Consider the following 20,501-nt stretch of genomic DNA (forward strand, 5'->3'; position numbering starts at 1 on the left):
GCTGGCTGCAGCTAAATCTGGAGTGCACTCGTATTCAATTCTGTATGGTAAATTCAGTTTTAACGGAGCAGAGCGAGCTGACAGGCAGAGTTAGAGACTTTTCTGTCCGTTTCTCTCTTTACAAAGACGCATGTTGCGTCTTCTCTGGATGCGAGCACGACATACAACACAATTTATCAAATCACAACGGATATACAGTATGAAAATATATTGATTGGATTATACTCCAGGAAGTATAAAACCTGTTACATGGTCTATTAAAGTAAAGTAACAAAAAATGTCAGGGAATTACTTTACTTAGATTTAAGTACTGCAGTTGTACATTTGAAATACCTTCCTACCTTTCTGATAGGAAGCTTTCTTGAGGTGGTATAAAACATTTCTTCTTATATTCTGATTTGAGTTGTGGACAACTATGACCACATGAATTAAAAAAAATTAAACATTTCACTGCCCAAGTCACTATAACACAAGTCTTGTTCATCAGACTACATGCTGTACAGTATTTGTGGACAGATTTTGTCCCAGGATTTATTATGCATTTCTTCTCTTCGTTGCATGATTTAGAATAAAGGTTGGAATGGGGTCTATTCTGAGTTCATCCTGCACTGCAGCAGCTAATAAAGTCCTTTAATCCCAAAAACGCTTTTCTTTTAGGCAGCTGGAGCAGAAAACACTCACCTTTCTCAAGTTGTACAGTAATGTCACATGTGTATGAAGGTGGATCAAACAAGCTAATCTTAAATGTCAAAGTAGAGAGGAGCCTAGGCCTATTTATTTTCATTCATTACACAATATGAATAAGCTATGCAGACAGTTGTAAAGAAGAACATCTTTTTCTTCTGTTCTCTACTTGTTATAGTTACCACAGTATTAGGGGTGTGGGCTGTATTAAAAGTATCCACTTTCTCCCATGCTCTAACACACAGTAACGATGAAATGTGTGCTGTACCTCACATTCTTCTCGTATGTACACATAACAACAGGCAGGGAAATATAAAAGGAATTTATTTATTGTTTGGGTACATTATTGTTCAGTGTACATGCTCACATCTGAAACAACTTTACGTGCTTGATAACTCTCCCACCCCGCAGACATCTACACGTCAATACCGATTTATATTCATAGCGGCAAGTGCTATGTAGCTCCACATAGGGACACAGGAAGTGACATATCCCCTTCATGCAGCGTCATAACCGCGTAGCAAATTCACAGCTGCACCGCAGAGCTCCAGAATATGCAACTCGGCCGGCTCACACGAGGACGCGCTTACAAGTGCGAGGGCCCGCCCAACGCTGCTTGCAGCTTTAATTGTCTTTACACTTGTTAAGCACTTTGTAACTTGTTTTTGAAAAGTGCTCTACAAATAAAGATTATTATTATTATTATTATTTATTACACTGCCTACACTACCAACGTTATCCATCACTCATTTTATTCTCTTCACCTTTGTTCCCTTCTGGCCTATTTGAAATATGTTGTATTGATACAATGGTCGATGAAAGTTATCACAAACAGAGTGTTTACTTTTAAAGTCTCAAAATCTATTATTTAATCTAATTAAAGGTGGGCTATGTGTTTTTAATGGCTTCTAGCAGTAAGGTTTCAGATTGCAACCAACAGCATATGCTTTACATTTTGTGACTGAAAATAACTATGTCAGGTAGTTATCAACTGGTCGGCGTTTGCAGTCTAACGTTATCTAGTTTGAACCAACTACAACACAAAATCACACTGTTTCACATGTTTTGCAGTAATGTTGCGCAGATAAACATCACAGCCTACGTAAGACAACGGATTTTCGCAGGAAATCCTTCACATAGAAAAGTAGGCCTAAACAGGCTGTTACAGGCAACTGAGAAAGTTGGTGAATGCCTCAATTTTTAGGTGAGGTTACAACCTGGTCACATATAGGCAATAAAATGTATAAATATGTTTAAATTCCTTTTAAAAACTCCACAATTCCCCTTTTAAATGTTGAGGCTGACTTAACCGGTTATAGCTCAAAGTGGCGTGGCAGTCTTCAATTATGTGAAAAGGTCTTGGAAAAAGGTCTTAAAAGGTATTGAATTTCACTTCTGGATTCTTGTATATACCCTGACAGATGATATTGTGTTTTTTAGACATTACCGCATGTAAACATTTTTTGGTTAAAATACCCCAAAACAAATTAATGTATGAACCTGAAATGAAATATTCTGGGCCCTATGAGTCACTGCCTGTTGCTGTTTAGTGAAGTTAAGTTTTAGCTCATGAACAAACTGCCAATAAGTCACAACCTGCTGATTTGCATAGACTACAGTATGAAGGGATTTTCCCTGGCCCTAGTTTCCCAGGAAGTACTCTGCTGTTTTTTTGCTCACGTTCACTGAGGTCTACCAAGGTTATTATTACAGGCATACCAAGCAAACAAGGGAATACAGTAGGTATCAGCTTTGGAGCTTCTTACCCAACCTCTGAAAGTAAATATAAATTTGACCAGATGGGGTTCACAGTAAAATGAAAAGGCTATGAAAACTCAAAATTTCAAGATTTTGAAAAAAAAGAGTTCCAATTAATTATGTTTTGTTCAAATAATTCTCTCTTATATGCATAAAAACGTTTTTACATATGTTCTACATACTAAATATTCCAAACAAAAAGTCATACCAACTAATTATCTTTTTTTCAGATAATTTATCTTTCATATGATAAAACATAATTTTTATTTAAAAATAAAGCTGTAACAACTGATTTTTTTTAGTAAAGAAAACAAACAATGCCACTTTATTTTCAACACACATAAGTGAACACTTGACTGTATCATTCAAGTTGGAATCAAGTCCAGTTTAAGCTTTTAAAACATGCACATCGGATGACCAATTCATTTGTAATTTAATTACATTTACATTTACTCATTTGGCAGACGCTTATATCCAAAGTGACTTACTTTTGAGGAGCAACATACAATCATTAACAGAGCATAAAATACAGCACGAGATCTACAACTGACAATACACAAAAGCAGCAGTAAATACTAGTAAGCGCTAATGGCACATATCGCATCAATGGGGTAAATACCTAGGGAAAGCAGTTAGAGTTAAAAAGTGCAATCAATACAAGATCATCGTAGGGGATAGAAGAAGAAGAGCACAGGAAGTGCATGTTAGATGTTAGGAGTTAGAGGTGTTTTAGGCAGTGTTTTCGGAAGAGATGAGTTTCTTGAAGTTAGAGAGGGATGCCCTTGCTCTGATGATGCAACATGGTCTGAAAAGGACAGCTGGTCATCAATCATGACACCCAAGTTTCTCACCACCCTGGTTGGAGTGATGGTTGAGGAAATGTACTTTTTGTGAAACTCATAGAAACGATAGTACATCTATTCTGGCACTGTACTTTTGTAAAACAATTTTGGAAGGATGTATGTACATTTATGATTATATATCCAGGTTTCAGCTTGTTCTGGCAGAATGTTGTTTTTGGGGTTTTCAGCAATGAAAAGCCGCACTGTGACCATTATTTTCTAATAAATGTAGTTCTGTTTTTGGCAAAATTTTGTCTTTAAGAAGGAAATTGAACTTTATTTTAGAACAGTTTTTTCTTCCAACAAAAAAGACTTAAGGTACTTAATATCTGTACACGTTTGAAGGTCTTTCTGTGATATTCTTGTCCTTGTTTGTCTCTTTTTTTTGCCCCCCTAGCTAGCTATATGTTCCTTTGTATCTTTAATGTGCTGTATGCATAGACTGTATGTATTCCTGTATGTTGCATTATTAATACTGCTATACTAATAAGAGAAAAAAAAAGAAGAGTGATGGTTGAGGAGCCAATTTGTAGTTTGATGTTATGGTGAATAGATTGCTTGGCTGGAATGACCAACAGTTCAGTCTTAGAGAGGTTTAGTTGAAGGAGGCAAGCCTTCATCCATGCAGATATGTCAGAGAGACAGTCTGTGATCCACGCCGAGACGGTGGGTCGTCTGGCAGGAAGGATAGGTAGAGCTGTGTACAGTCCCAGTGAGGTGGTGTAAATTGAGAAGAGATGGACCCTAGCACTGAGCCTTGGGGTACCCCTGTAGAGTGGCAGTGGGATGACAATTGTCCTTGCCACAAAACATTGTAGGAACCCCCCGTTTGGTAGGATTCGAACCACAGGAGTGCTTTACCCGAGTTGCTGAGAGTGCGGATAGGAAGATCATGTGATTGACTGTATCAATGGCAGCTGATAGGTCAAGCAGGATAAGAACCGGGGATTGGGCTGCAGCTTTAACTGACTTTAGGGCTTCTGTTAAAGACAAAAGAGCCGTTTCAGTAGAGTGGCCACTCTTAAAACCAGACTGATTTGGATCTAGGAGGTCATTTCGTGAGAGGAATTCTGAGACCTGTTTGAAGACTGCCCGTTCGATTGTTTTTGGGAAAAAAAGGTGGTCGGGAAAGTTCCTGCCAGAGAAGTCAGAGAAGTATTTATCACATGAGTGATTGCCGGGACCACAGTAGGAGATATGGCTTGGAGGAGATTCGTAGGAATCGGGTCCAGTGGGCATGTAGAGGGACGGCTATGGGTCAGGAGTTCTGATATAGAAGTAAACGAGGAGAGTGAAATGCCATTGTCCTGGGAGGGAAGAGGAACAGATGTAGTAGGACTGCTACATGATAGCCTTGGTGTTGAGCCTTTTGCGCCATTTCCCGAGGCAGATGGAGGGAGACATGTATAAGGACTGCTACATGATAGGTTTTCCTGTGCTGTGCTCGCACAGTGGGAGCTGAACAGGGCAGGAATAGAATGGTTGATTTTGAGAGATTTAGAGAATTGGCTATTTATAGCCACCACTTTGCCTGTGATAAAGGCAGCAAAGGTATCAGCAGACAAGTTTGTGGGTGGAGGAGGGTTTAGTAGCGTTTTAAAAGAGGAAAATAATTTCCTTGGGTCAGCGGCACTGCTTATTCTGTCATTATAGAACGCAGTTTTGGCAGCACTGATGCTTGTTGAGAAGAAGTATAGGAGCAGTTGGTAGCCCTTAAGGTCGGCAGAGTCTTTGGTTTTTCGCCATTTTCTTTCAGCGGCTCGGAGATCAGTATGGAGCCCACGGATGGTATCAGTTAGCCATGGTGGGACTGGTTCAGGCGGGTGGATAGAGGACACAGACTATCCAGGCATAAGGTCAGTGTAGAGCAAAGATTGTGCGGCATCATTGACCTCGAGTGAGAAAAATGTGTTGTGGGAAGGTAGAGCGGATGCTACCACTGAGGTAAAGTGAGTGGGAGACAGCTTACGGAGGTTGCGGCGGTGTGAGAACAACGGTGCTGGAACAATGGACTGTTCCTGTAGGCATACCATGAACTGAATGAGAAAGTGGTCAGACGTGTAGAGGAGTGACAGAAAGGCACTCGGTGGGACAGTTTCGGACAAGAACAAGGTCAAGCGCCTTGCCAGCTTTGTGGGTCTGGGGGGCTGAGAACCCGAGTTAGATCAAAGGACTGAATCAGAGACAGGAAGTCTGTTGAGTTTGATTTGTCCAAGTAAATGTTCATGTCACTGAGGACAAGTAACGGGCAGTCATGATCTGGGATTGAAGACAGCAGTGTGTCTAGCTTGTCCACAAAATTACCCACTTGTCCCAGTGGACGGTCACAGAGACCTTTACCGGAGCGGACACCAAGACAGCATAATATTTGAAGGAGGGATATTGATTCGGGGGTAGCAGTGCAAATTTCCATTTGTTGGAAATTAAGAGCCCAGTCCCACCCCCCTCCCAGATTGTCAGGGCGTGTGGGTGAAAGAGTAACTGTCAGACAGTGCAGCGGGGGTAGCTGTTTTCTGGTTCGGTTTGTACTTTTACTCCCCTTAATTTAAAATCCTTATTGTATTTATTGTTAATTATCTGTTACAAGTTACTGAGAAAAATAAAATAAATTTTGACATTGAAAATAATGCACTTTCAAATGTCATGTTTTCCAATTTGTTAAGGTAGTCACAGCCAGCATAACTGGAACACCCAATACTTTGACATGATGAGAGATTAATTCATTAATTCAATTTTAATTCAATTTTCCAGTCAATTTTCAGGTCAAAGAGAGAGAGAGAGGGATGGAAGGCAGCCTTCACAGTATAGACACAGAGGTACAGACAGTAAAGGTGATGTTACTATAGACTAAATGAAAAATGGTATAGATATTTATAGTAGTGTTAATGATAATAATCGCAATGTTAATGATTATAATAATAATAATAATAATAACAATAGGACTAGTAACAATAGTTGTAGCAGAGGGTGTCGAGCAGGAACATGGGGCAGCAGGTGACTCGCAACCAAAGATCCAGAGCCAGAAACACCTGCAGGAAGGTACTATGAGCTCTTTAAGATAAGATGGTGCCTGACCATTAAGAGCTTTGTAATTAAGAAGAATGATTTTAAATTCTATTCTGGATTTTACTGGAAGCCAATGCAGAGAAGCTAAGACAGGAGAAATATGATCTCTTTTCCTGTGCTGCAGCATTCTGGATCAACTGAAGAGTCTTAATGGACTTTTTCGAGCAGCCTGATAATAGGGAATTGCAGTAATCCAGCCTAGAAGTAACAAATGCATGGACTAGTTTTTCTGCATCATTTTTAGACACGATGTTCCTGATTTTCGCAATATTACGTAGGTGAAAATATTGCCTAAAGGAAGCATATATAAAGTGAACAGGATTGGTCCGAGGATAGATCCTTGTGGAACTCCATGACTAACTTTGGCGTGCATGACATGTTATGTACTGTAACCTGGATTCTATGAGTATAGGTGCAGCCCTCTAAGTTGAAGGACTCACTGGACCTTGGTTCTCAGTGCTGAAAAAAAGGCATTTGGGAGCCGATGGCTGGGTCTCACTGTTGTATATACAAGGTGCGGACAAAGGAGAGGCCCACGCTGTGGGTGGGCGTAGAGTAAATTTGTCAGTGCCACGCAGGCGCGCGGAAGGGGTAAAACCAATTGCGATAGCCTTAGAGGGCTGTGCCTATTCTCATAGAATCTGGGTTACAGTACGTAACCCCCGTTATTTCAGCTGGCCACTCCAATGCTAAAATTACTCTCTATGAGGAGTACAAAGCACATTTCACAGGGAACCAGTTACATGATCAAAGGCCATACATTGAGGGGACAATCAGCTCCCTATTCCATAAATACTGGGAAAGGAACAATGTTTTTCCAAAGACAAAGACATCAGTGTCCCCGAAGAACACCATGCACAAGCAGAGGCACTGTTACATCCAGCATCAAACATCACACACTTCAGTGGCTGCAATGATGCTCAGAGCTTCATGTCTGTGGAGGGGGAGGAGGTGGTTTCCTTGAGTTCTATTATCTGTCTAGTATATATATATTATATATCCTATGGATACAAGTACTTTTTAGCTGCTTTCACTCCAAACAATGGGATGAGCCGGCATTTTCCACCACATACCTGAGGAGCTGAGGAAGAGGCACGTCCCTCCGTGTGACGTAATACACGCCACCATCATGAGACTGCAAACACAACATCCAGACGAATTCATCGCCATCTCCAGGGAGTTCAACCACGTGACACTGGACTCCACACTGTCAGACTTGAACCGGTTTGTAAGCTGCCCCACCAGGAAGAACAGGACATTAGACCTCCTGTATGCCAATGTGAGGGAAGCTCCTTCAGGAAATGGTCTCCTGAGGCAGCGGAGGCTCTGAGAAACTGCTTTGAATGTACTGACTGGAGCGTCCTGCAGGAAGCACATCGAGGGGGGTCACACACTGCACTACTGACAACCTGAACTTCTGCATGGACGTTGTGGTCCCCACCCACAACAAGCCCTGGATCACCAGTAATGTCAAGGACATCCTGAACAGGAAGTGGAGGGCATTCAAGGATGGTGACAGAGAGGAGCTGAAGCGCGTACAGGGGGAACTCAAGGTCCACCTGAGAGAGGTGAAGGAGGACTACAGAAGGAAGGTAGAACAGAAGCTGCAGCAAACAACATGAGGGAGCTCTGGGATGGCATGAAAGCCATCACAGGCAGCAAGAAGAAGTGCAGTATTGCAGGAGAGGGGGATGCTGGGAGAGCAAACCAGCTAATCCTGTTTTTTAACAGGTTTGATACTCCAGGTTTGATACTCACATCCCCATGTCCATCACCTCCCCCAATGCCATCACCATGTCCATCACCCCCTCAGACTGCAGACCACGCCCACCCTCCTCACACATGGACAGTTCAACACCCCTCCCCACCACCATCACCAAGGAACTGAGGAGGCTCCGTCCAAGGAAAGCAGCGGGCCCGGACAGAGTGTGTCCAAGGATGCTTAAAGCCTGGTCTGCTGAACTGGGGGAGCCACTCCTGCATGTCTTCAACCTGAGCCTGCAGCTGGGAAGGGTCCCAGTGGTCTGGAAGACTTCATGTCTCTCATTTTCACCACATACGCAGCCACATTCTCTCCAGTTGCGGCTGGATTCTCCCAGAGTTCTTTCAGCAGATCCAGTGGCCCCCTCACTTGGCGACCATACAATAGTTCGAATGGTGAGAAGCCAGTTGAAGCCTGTGGCACCTCACGGTAGGCAAATAGTAAATATGGAAGCCACTGGTCCCAATCTGCACCTGTCTCTGAGATAAACTTCTGTAGCATGTTCTTGAGTGTTTGGTTGAATCATTCCACAAGTCCATCTGAAAACCAAAAACTTATCCCTTCTCCTCTGAGCTCTGGACTTTGTTGGTTTAACTGAGCCTGCCTCCAATTCCACATCAAAAAATGGCAGCTCTTTAAGGGGGTTCCTGGCCTTCTGAGCTCTGGTAGTCACCAAATTACAAACTGGAAGTAAAGGCCCTAGGTTTGCCTGCCGGTCACTTGCCTGACCTAATGAGTCGACTTCTGGTGACTCAGCCTCCTGTAGATCATTTGCAAAGTTCAAATTTGTAGCTTCTCCGTTGTGTACTAAATCTAGCAGTGTGGGAACATCTAGACCAAGAATGACAGCATAGGGTAGTTTGGGTGCTAAGGCCACTGGCAAGAGAAATGTCTGGCCACCTACAGTCAAATAAATCTCAGCCATGGGATAATCTTTCTCATCGCCATGCACACAGCTTATCTTGGCCCTAGCATCACTCCATAACTCCCTCGGCACTAAGCTAGACAGAACCACAGACTGAAAGCTTACTGTGTCTAAGAGAGCTACCTCACGCTGACCATTTACTAGCACAGGTGCTGTTCGTACTGGCTCATGCACTGAGGCTGAGAAAGTGGGTCTGGGAACTGAACACAAAAGGGAGGGCTTACTCTGAGTAGTGGCTGGGCAGGTATACTGGGTGTGACCAATCTGATTACACTGATAACACCTCACATCTGACTTTGTACCAGAATATGACTTTTTGGTAGGGTTGAATTTACTAGTAGTAAATTGTCTAGTGCTAGGCTGATTTCTACTCTGAGCTATACCACCACCCCTTTCACCCCCATCAGACTTACTTCGACTAGTCAAGAAACCGTCCCGACCAAAGGTGGTTCTTCTGGTCCCCGTTCTGGCAGACATGAAGACTTCTGCTAGGCTTGTGGCCTCCTCTGCAGACTTAGGAGCTCGTTCCCGTATCCACACCTCCAAATCCGGATTCACCATCCTCAGAAACTGCTCCAGGATCATCAGTTCAGAAATGTCTTTCACAGTGGATTTCTCTGGTTTCACCCACTTGTGAAACACGTCTTTAAGACGGACATATAGTTCTCTTGGAGTCTCATTCTGATGAATGTCCAGGGATCGAAACCTTCTATGATAGGTGTCATCAGTTATCTCATACTTGACAAGAATGGCATCTTTAACCTTGTCATACACTTCAGAATCAGCAATGTCCATGAACACATACCTGTGAGCAGAGGAACCAGTCGAACAGCCCATTCCTCTCTGGGCCAACGGCAAACTTGAGCCATCCTCTCAAACGTAGTCAGAAAGTGTTCAATGTCATCCTCTGAAGTCAGCGGGAGCAATTTGGGATCTCTCTGTGTTAATGGTTCCCGCCTGGGCAAAACCCCTGCTTGCTGACTCACCATACTAGGCCCCTCGTCCGGTTCACCCCTGTCACTTTGTCTGTCATTATCCATTCCAAAGTTGTCTTGGTCCTGCTGTTGCTCATCTCTCATTTCATTCACCTGGAGTTGGATCTGCCGAAACTGGTGTTGCATACTTCTTCATCTTTGTTCTTGTCGAGCGGACTCATTCTCTATTTGCTGATCTCTCGCTGCTTGAGACTGTATTAATGATTTGACCAGACCTGCAAGTTCATCCAGTTTATCCTCAGGGCTGCCTCCTTTTTTTAAGCCCTGTGTCCGCTGCAGCACCTGCTTCATCATCTCCCATTTCATCTAAATGTTTCCAAGCCCACACTTCTGACACCACTTGTCCGATGGCCTGGCGGTGGCTTTACGTTTTTTCAGAGAGAGACATGAGACAGAGGTAAAATGCAAGCACAAACGTGGCATTTATGGTCTTCCATACCGACAAGAGGAGCCACTGACACCAAAAAGCAACAAAACAACAACTTGCACTGGAACAACCAGGAAGAGGTGAGTACTTACATTGTTTGTCTTCTTGTTTAAACTAATTTAACAACTAACTGAAATGGAGTAAAAGCAGTCAATACTATATTGTGAACCTTGACTATCACTGACTGAGGTTTCTTTCCACACAGGCAGGATGGCCAGACCCCCCCTGTGGAACCACTCACAAAGACAGCTATCAAATGTTTCACAAATTAAATAAACAATCAAAATAACAATGTGTATGGCTCCTGCTTTATCAATAACCCCCACCTTAATACTCAATTGACTATTTCAGGTAATGGAACCCCTGGTCTCCATTACATGGACTTAAGAAGGAAGAAACCACATCTCCAGCCTGTGTCCATCGAGGGGGTAGATGTGGAGGTGGTCAGGACTTACAAATATCTGGGGCTGCAGCTGGATGACAAGCTGGACTGGAGAGAAAATATGGACACTCTCCACAGGAAAGGGCAGAGCCATTTGTACTTCCTGAGAAGGCTGAGGTCCTGCAAAAAACTGCTGCAGATGTTTTACCAGTCTGTGGTGGCCAGCGTCCTCTTTTATGCTGTAGTTTGCTGGGGAGGAACCAGCAAGAAGAGAGATGCTGTTCGACTGGACAGACTGTTGAGGAGAGCTGGCTCAGTGGTGGGCTCAGACCTGGACTCTCTGGTGACAGTGGCAGAAAGAAGGACCCTGGACAAACTGTTGTCCATACTTGACAACGCCCACGACCCTCTGCACAACACCTTCATCGGGCAGAGGAGTGTGTTCAGTGGCAGACTGCTGTCCCAGCCCAGCTTCACCAACAGACTTAAAAACTCTTTCGTCCCCCTGGCCATCAGACTGTACAACAGCTCCTAGTCATGGCAGGAAGGACAACAGACAAAATCTGTACTCTTTACTTCCATTTGCACTCCATTTGCACTGTTTACTGTTTTTTACTGTGGCTACTGTGTTATAAGCTATTTTAATTCTATTTTAATATAGGTTTAATGTATGTATGTTTCGTATGCTACTAGATACTTGAATTTCCTTCGGGATAATTAAAGTATATATCTATCTATCTAGTATTGAGATGTTAAACTGGCTCTCGTGATTAGTGTGCATTCTCTATTTACTTCTGTAAATGGCTGGAGTGAATGTGGTATGAAGGTGATAAAATTAGATGCTTTATTGTCATTACATATACAACTCAATGCATTTTGATTTGGCAGCAATCCACTCTACTGAGCAGCATATATACACAAGTTTAAAGAGGTGGAAATATTGTAAGTGTAAATGTATGACAAATATACAGTCCATCCATCCATCGTCAACCACTTATCCTGCGTACAGGGTGGCAGGGGATAGTCACATAGTTATAATCATTATATCAGAATTTGAATCAGCTTTAATGGCCAGGTATGTGTACATACTAGGAAATTGACTTTGGATTGTACGTTGCTCTCAATGTACATACACAGGACAGCGTAAACAAAAGGCTCAGCAAGAAGCAGACACATAGACCTAATTTGAGCAGCACCGAAATTAAAAAGTGACAAATAAATACAATGAAGCTGTAAACAGTATCCAGGTGGATAAAGGCACGTAAATTTATACAAATAAAATATAGAATTTTGATAGTTGTCAGCATATTTGATTTCGTTTGATATTGCACTTGGGACTGGGGTGGGTTCTTTTGTATTCAGCTTTTACATCATGACTCTGTTCCGGTGAAATCAGTCACACCGCAGCAGGTAGGTTATATATTTGGAAAAAAATATTAATTTCTTTATTTTTTTTCACCTAGATGTTGTTGTGACAATTCATACAAATATGGTATTCCTTTATCTTTAACAGGACATGGTCACCGCAAAGCTGACCCTTTGGAGGGAGGCAGCAATCACCAACCTCTGCATTGGGGAGCAGGTCAAGGTCTCCCACGTGAAATTAAACAATTCCACATATGGGCAAACACTCAACACCACAAACTTCACAAAGTTTGAAATACTATGCTGTATGACTGTGACATGATATCTTAAAATTAAAGAATACAGAATTATGTAAACCTAAGATTAAAGCGGCTGAAGTGACTTGGTGAAAATAATGAAAAAGTCAAACAGATCATGCTTTTTCTTTAAACAAACAAAGAAACAATGTGGTCAGTCCTTTATTCTGGTAAATGTGATATCAATCAAATGTGTTTACTTTACTCAACAGAAGGCGAAAGACACCTATGAGTGTGTATGCATTGCGGGGTGATGAAAATGGCCTGCGGAGGCAGCAGCAGCAGCAACAGAAGCGGCCGTGGAAGTGACAGCGGCAGCAAAACCAGCAGTTTCCAAGTAATGCTCGACATTTTTGATATAGATGAGGCAACATGGGAGCCATTTGATCTCAAAATGAAAGAACGAAAATATCAAAATTGTGGGCAAGAAAATCACAGAGATCAAGGATGTACAAAGGGAATTATAATTATATAAAAAGGGGAATAAAATGTAAATAGTTTGTTTGCTGTTATAAGTTGTCAAGTTTGTTTATTTTATGTTTGTTCTCAATTTACGTATCAATTTGGTAATAAACTGATTTGCTTGTAAATGTTTTGTTAATGCCAGGTTACTGCTTAGTAGTGTTCACGTTTATGCTTAATGTGTTCACTGTTAATATGTAATTTGTTTCATATTACGGTGTTAGTAAAATGTCTAATATAATCTAATCTTTATTCTGTGAGGAAAGTATCACAACAAGAAAACAATAAGAAAGTATAACATGCGTAAAGCTAAACTGAACTGGCAAAATACTGCAGAAGAGCAGAAATAAAATGCCTGAAGAAGCTCAAATCCACTGAAAAGCTGAAAGCTAAATTGTTATACTATCAGGAAATATAACAACAGGAAAGTATAACAATTGTGAACAATGCACTGAACTTGCAGAACACTGAAGATAATGCAGAAGAGCTGAAATCAAATCCCTGAAGAAGCTCAAATGCACTCCACAAACGAATTCCCTGTTAAGATGCATTAACTGTCTGGGGCTTTAATGTGGAAGAAATTGGGTCCCGAGAGCTATTGAGAAGCCTTTCCATAGATTACCATAATAGGGCTTTTTGAATTGTGTGTGTGTTTGTGTGTCTGTGTGTGTGCTTGTATCTGTTTGTGTCTCTCTGTAGCTGTGTCTCAATTCAGGGACCGCATCCTTCGAAGGGCGTGGCCTTCTGCGGCCCACGAAGGCATGCGGCCGCAGAAATGAGACGGTCTGGTCTACGGAGGACTGTCTATTACGTCATCAACTGACCCCGCCCTTACCCATGCGTGGGGAAGCGCCGCTCCTCCTCCGTCGCCTAGCAACCTTCACAGCTGCGGTCCACCGGCATGGAGACGAATATTTTAATTTTGATATTTTACCTCTTAATAGAGGAACTAGAGCTACTTCACCGCCGGCGCCGCCGCATGATGTATCTCAGGCTGAGAGAGGACCCTGGCCAGGTAAATACGGGGGAAAGTAACTAAGAAATGTCACATTTTATATGTATTTAGGAAGTAGGCTTCCTAAAGCTAACAGTGATGTTAACCACAGTTAACGTAGTTTCTTGCTACTGCCATTTCACTTTAACAACATAATTTCATATTTAAAGAAACCCTAACCTTACTTTAATATTAAAATATTGACAGTGTTTTTGTCATTGATCAGCTAAAGCAAGTTGAATAGAAAGATATACAAGCCTTATCTAATTAAGCTCTCTACACTTCATAACAGTTGTTCTTCTCCTTGTATCCCTAAACCAGACAAGGCTCCTGTACTGCAGGATAAATCTGATTGCGCCTGTGCTGGACAGGTTTTTTAACGAGTGCTACTGGGCCTCCTAAACCAGGAACGGAGACACGGATGGGGTGCCACGATTGAGACCCTGGTGTTTCTCTTGTGGCTGGCAAGCGGGGCATCATGCAGGGTGGCCTCCAGAGTGTTTGCAATGCCTCGATCCACTGTCCACCGCATCGTCCACAGAGTCACTGAGGAGGTGGTGGCCATTCGCCACAAGGTCATCCACCTACCGAAGACCCAGGATGAGTTACAACCGATATCCCGTGGGTTTGCAGGGCTGGCAAGACACAGAGCCTTTTTTAAAGCAGCTGGAGCAATCGACGGCTGCCACGTCCGCATCAAGCCACCGAGCGGCCCTGATGGTCAGTGCTACAGGAACAGGAAACTGTTTCCATCCATCATCCTGCAGGCTGTCTGTGACCATCAGGGCCGCTTCATTGACACCTATGTGGGCTGGCCTGGGTCGGTCCACGACAGCCCACTGTACAGGAGTTCACTCTACCCTCCTCCAGGGCATTTCATCCTTGCAGACGGAGGGTACCCGTGCCTCCAACACCCACCAATACAAGGTGTGGGAGCCCAGCGCTTCAACAGCCATCACTCCAGGGCACGGTCCATTATAGAACGTGCTTTTGGAATGATGAAGACCAGGTTCCAGGCCATCTTCTTGCAAGCGCTGGAGGTGCACCACACCTTTGTACCTCACGTGAGTATTTTTTTAAATTATACTAATGAGTAAATCAACAGACTGATTCATCAAAAACCATAAAAATATTTTTTAGACTGAAATATATTTTTAACCATTTCAGGTCATAACAGCATGAGCCATCCTCCACAACATCTGCCTTGGGGCAGGTGACATTGTGGCCCCAGAGGATGAGCCTGAGGAGGATGAGGCAGAGGATGAGGGGAGAACGGTTTGGAGACAGTCAGTGGTGCTCCCTGGCGTGACCAGCTGTCTGCAGAGGTGTCTGCCCTGGAGGAGGTGCTCCCTGACCACCAATATTTTTAACAGGCAAGTAAAAGATCGGTAAATTCCTATTCATATCCTAACAATTTTGCCTGTTGAAATATTTTGTAGAGATTTATTTAGTCCAAATAAGATTGTGAATTAGTATTTTATGTGCACAGCTTATTATTCTTGCCTCTTACTAAAACATCTTAGTGAAATGGCAGCTGTCGATTGAACCAGCCCTGCAAACCCACTGATGGACGATGCGACACACTCTGTGTCCACTCCAGACCACCCCAGATGATGTCCTGCTGACAGAATACACCAGGGTCTTTATTGTGGCAGCCCATCCAGGTCCAGCAGCATCACCAGGGTCTCCCTGCTCAGTGGAATAAATGTTGTAAATATGTTGTAAATAGTTCAAAAGACCACAGAAAATAAAATCATTTACTTAACAAATATTTTATTTTAATTGATTAATAAATATTGTATATATTATTATTTAAGGATTTATTTTTCGGCCAGTCTCTCTAGTAGAGAGAACAGCCTGTCCATCCCGTCTCTGCAACTCTCTCTGTATTCCTTAAGAAGCTGAAGCAGCTCATCCTCTCTGTCCCTCTTTCTCTTTCTCGGCTGGCTCTCCTCCTCCTCCTCTTCCTCCTCCTCCTCCTGGTCACCCACTGCAGTACTTGGCCCTGGTGTGTCCTCAGGGATAGAGGCAATTACGACAGGTGGGATGGTGGAATGCCTCTGTCCCAACACCTCATCCATGAGGACAAACCAGGGCCAAGTTGCAGCAGTGGGCTTCCCCCCTACACCCTCTCCTGACCCTGGACACTTGCAATCCTAAGGCACAGGAAATCAATCATGGTAAATAACAACAGCAGAAAAACAAATTTCAGCAACTGTGTTTATTAACGTGCATGACTAAAATGAATGAAATGAATATACAACGTACACAGTAAATGTATGTATTATATTAAAACAGGGTTGTAAGATGAATGTAGTTTGTAGTTCCCTTTATGCTACACAGTGAACGATTTATACAAAAATTATAAAAAAAAATGTATACAGAATATATAAGAATATATATTTCAAATCAAACATACATACTTTGTATTTTTTTTTTTTAATTGTCCCACTTTTTTAGCTTAGAGGGAAGTCACCTTCCCCCACAGGCCCATTTTCTCCAAAATTGTCCTAATCACAGAGAAACAAAAGAAATGGTAATTTTGTGAAGACTGGAAAAGGTGACAGGGCAGGACAGAGACACAAAAACACAACAAAGGGCTGCCCCATCTACTGGTTGTCTTATTGTTAAAGGCTGTGAATAGGATGGCGGCTCATTTAACTGTAACTTTAAGTACAAGATGATTAAATGCAGATATTACAAAAGGGCTATTGATACTTTAATTACCTCCAAGCCACGTTGGCAGAAGCTTTTGCCCCGGTGAAGAGGTGGTCACTCTCCCCCCTCAGTTTAATGAACAGGGCAGTTTGCTCCTTGCTCCCTAAAACAAAACGACATGTTCAAGGAAGTTTTTTGCTTCACATCACCAAAGAGTAAGCAGCATAAATCGCAAAATAACCTAGTTACATTAACCGTGTACTATATCACAAGGTTTTTGCAACCGTTACTAACGTTAACTGTTTGAAAACCAAGCAGGGTTCACAACCCGTCTAACGTTAAATTAGTCTAACGTTACGTGGTAACATTATTTTCATGTACATAATATTAAGTATTAGTGATGTTTAATATCGCGACAATCTCGGTAAGACGCAGGTCTGACTCTGAACCTCTTTGATTTTAAGTGAAAACGTTAAAGGCTTTATTTTTGAGGTTGTAACTTGCCAAGCCGAGTTTAACTTAACGTTAATGTTAGCACATCAATAACCTCAGGTAACGTTAGCTCGCCAGTTAATCACTTAACTCACGTTAACTTCTTCCACAAAACTATTCTTTAAACGACACATTGCGCTTTTATGCCTCTTGTTATTTTTACATTTGTGTAGTTGGCTTTTGAAAATCCAATGAAATCCAATACTTACATTTATAGGTAAAATCCGGGGGCTCAACTCCACAACCACAACCGACGCCATTATTTACGCTGGGACAATCAACCAGCTCGCAATGAATGTCGGGATAGCTGGGGCTGCGAAGGATCCAGCTGTTGGATCCTCCAAACGGACGAAAAGAAGGCTGCATTTGTCGGCCGCATTTGAAGGAGCCTTCGAAATGGGACAGCCTAGTTGCATCGACTGTGATGTATTCGGTCTTCAAATGCAGCCTTCGAAGGATGCAGTCCCTGAATTGAGAGACAGCTTGTGTGTGTGTGTGTTTGTGTGTCTGTCAGTCAAACTGCACTGATAACATCATTCTCAATCAGCTGTGTGCCTACATTCTAAGGTTCTCTCCCTCTGTATGCAACCTCATCCCATCAATGCATGTTACTAACTCAACTTCTCCCCTTTCCGGTAGACTTGTGCTTTCTCGTCCCTCTCCTCTCCTCCTATCACTTCCTGCAGGAGATGTTATTGTGATTTGGCGCTATATAAATAAAATTGAATTGAGTTTTAACCTGAAGCACTGCTCTGCTTCTCTGGCTCCTACCAAACGACATTAACTCACATCGCTGAAGAAAACATACCGTGAGAGAGACAAGATCCACCTGAAGTTCCTGTGCGAGGTTGTGTTTGTAGTGCAAAAACTGTCCACAGCAGCGACGTACAAATGACCAACTTTCTACCTTCCTCTGAATCTTAAGGTCTGATTACGAGCCCGTTCTCATCTCAGGGTATCATATACCGACGATTTGAGAAAGAGTGACTAGTGTAGGTATTTGATGCTAAAGGTACCCTTTAGCGTCTGTGTGAGACGCACCAGGTGCGTCTCCATGAGACACTTCCGGAAGCATCTCATGGAGAAGCCAGCATTCCCAGGTTTCCATGGCGATGTTAAAAGCTACTGTCAAAAATGGCTTCACAGCAGCAGTATATAAATGTCCATCTTTCTGCCATTTCCTGAAACTGCAGCACTTTTTTAGTATGGAAGTCTATGCAACAGTTTAGTGGGACTCCTCTCACTCTCAAGCCGACTGTACCAGCTGTGAAAGTCCGATGCTTTCAAAGTTGGACATCAGTTGCAGAACAAGTTTTCCTATAACTTGTGAAAAATCATGTATGTAGAGTGAAATTTGTGGGAGATACAGCGAGTTGAAGAAAATTTTTAAGAAGATTTTGAAGTGAATTCCCACTGTCGGTTGGTCCCCTCACTCTAACTCCCAACATTCCATCCCATCCACTCCCATTATAAACTCAGAAAACAGGCTGAAAACGACATGAAACTTGAATTGACATTGTGTAAAAAGTATAAGAGATGTGAAAAAGTTGAATTAACTGGAAAGAGTCCAAAGGTTTGTGAACGTTTTAAAGGTGGAATGACGTTTCTGCGTGAAGGTATGAATTGGTGGGAAGAGATTGAAGATCAGTGAGTTTGAATGATATGGATTTGAAAGTTGAATAATATGAAGAAAGAAGGAAAGATGTGGAATCTTTTCCATTTTGAATGGAGTTTCTAGCTGAAAGTTTGATTAAGTAGTTGACACTTGAAAAACCTTGAAAAAGGGTGAAAATGGAATTTTGAATGTTCTGTCCATCCACTTGAATGGGGAAAAATGCCTGGAAAACCTTGAATATCTTGAAAAGTATGAAGGTTATCAAAATTCAGAATAATAGCCATCGATTCCTAATTGCTTGCAGCATTCACACCCAATAATGTATATAATTAATAACCCTGTATTAAAAAAATACTGCATTTACTGAAGACTATATTCAGGTGATATCTTACATGTTGATTCATGCTGTTGGCCTTCACTATTAGAACATGAATTTATGAGGAACATGAGAAATTCATTAATGAAAAAGGCAAATGTGAAAAACTATTTACAAACCATTTACAAAACATATCTAATGCTGGGCTGCAGGATGAAATGTCTGTCCACTGTGATGCAGTGCTTTGTACTTGGATTAGCCTCCAGCCTGCAGCGTGCCAAAGGTCAGTGAGCTCCTGGCTGCGGAAACTTGGGGTTCGCACAATCCACTGTGACCCCCTTCAAAGCTGCCATTCCTTACAACATCAGATCCATAGTGACGCCATTCAGAACACCACTTCATCTTCTGCCAGTACACTCTGCCTCACTTTGAACAGCTGTAAACACAAACAGAACATGCAATCAGTACTGCATGCTCACAAGGTAGGTTTTCATTCTCATTTAAGTTTGTAACTCACTTCTGCTGCAAAGCAGACAACTTAAAGTTAACAAAAAACAATAACAGAATGAAAGAGAATGAACTATAAACTATGTTTCATTAAGCAGTGCTGAGGATGAATCCGAGTCAGTGTTCTAAAGTCTCACAGCCTGGGGGAAACAATACATCTCTCTGAAAAATAATGTCACACTGACCAACAATGAATCTAATCCAACAAATCTTACCTGCTTCCTTCTCGATCAACACCGGGCAGATCTCTTAAAGGCTGTCCCTAGCAGCAACATGTGGTCGACTGTACCAGAAGTTCCTGTTTACTGTCTCACAGTGGGTCTCACAAGCAGCTGGATTAAACAACATTAGTGTTCTAATAAATAGCATAGCCACAATACAAAAAACAAAACAAAAAAAAAAACACAGTAAAAAGTTTGCTACTTAAACACAATGGCATCATAAGCCACATCATGTCCATCCAGAGACCAAAAAGGATGTGACCACTCATTATAAAGTAAGCACAGTCTGTAAAAAACAAAAAGTACGGTCAAACAACAATCAAAATAACTATTTACTTTTATTTCTGCAGGTTTCACTAGTCAAATTTACGGCTTTTTAAGACCTTTTAAGACCACTATGAATGAAATTTAAGACCTATATCATGAAAAGAAACATACAAAGGAGTCATAACATTACTTGCAGAGTAAATAAATGCATTTAAATTAGGGTTGAGTGATGTCTACAATGAAACACCGGGATGGACGATGACATTGATAAGCAATGTAAATAACAAGCTGGCACCTGCTGCCGGAAAAAAAGGATAATGGATGGAAATGTCCAGAAAAAAAAACGAGTTCTGTGTCTTTTGGTACTATTTTTAAAACATAACCTACTGCTGACGGAGAAACTCAGGGGAGCAGACAGAGAGAGGGGGGAAAGCCAGAGTGTTTGCAGTGAGGGACCAGAGGTAAAG

The 20,501-nt window shown here is 42.2% G+C and overlaps 1 protein-coding gene across 1 annotated transcript; it reads left to right on the forward strand.

Moving 5' to 3' along the window:
* The first annotated feature begins 14,268 nt into the window (after positions 1 to 14,268).
* On the forward strand, positions 14,269 to 15,383 carry LOC119885376 (putative nuclease HARBI1). The gene is made up of 2 exons (XM_038695401.1): positions 14,269 to 15,022; positions 15,126 to 15,383. Exons 1-2 carry the CDS (start codon positions 14,465 to 14,467, stop codon positions 15,138 to 15,140), a joined length of 573 nt encoding a protein of 190 aa, XP_038551329.1. The 5' UTR covers positions 14,269 to 14,464; the 3' UTR covers positions 15,141 to 15,383.
* Positions 15,384 to 20,501: the final 5,118 nt, after the last annotated feature.

Source organism: Micropterus salmoides, unplaced genomic scaffold (genome assembly GCF_014851395.1).
Source record: "Micropterus salmoides isolate LMB-PRFRI ecotype aquatic unplaced genomic scaffold, ASM1485139v1 Ms_hic_scaffold_3985, whole genome shotgun sequence".
NCBI lineage: Eukaryota > Metazoa > Chordata > Actinopteri > Centrarchiformes > Centrarchidae > Micropterus > Micropterus salmoides.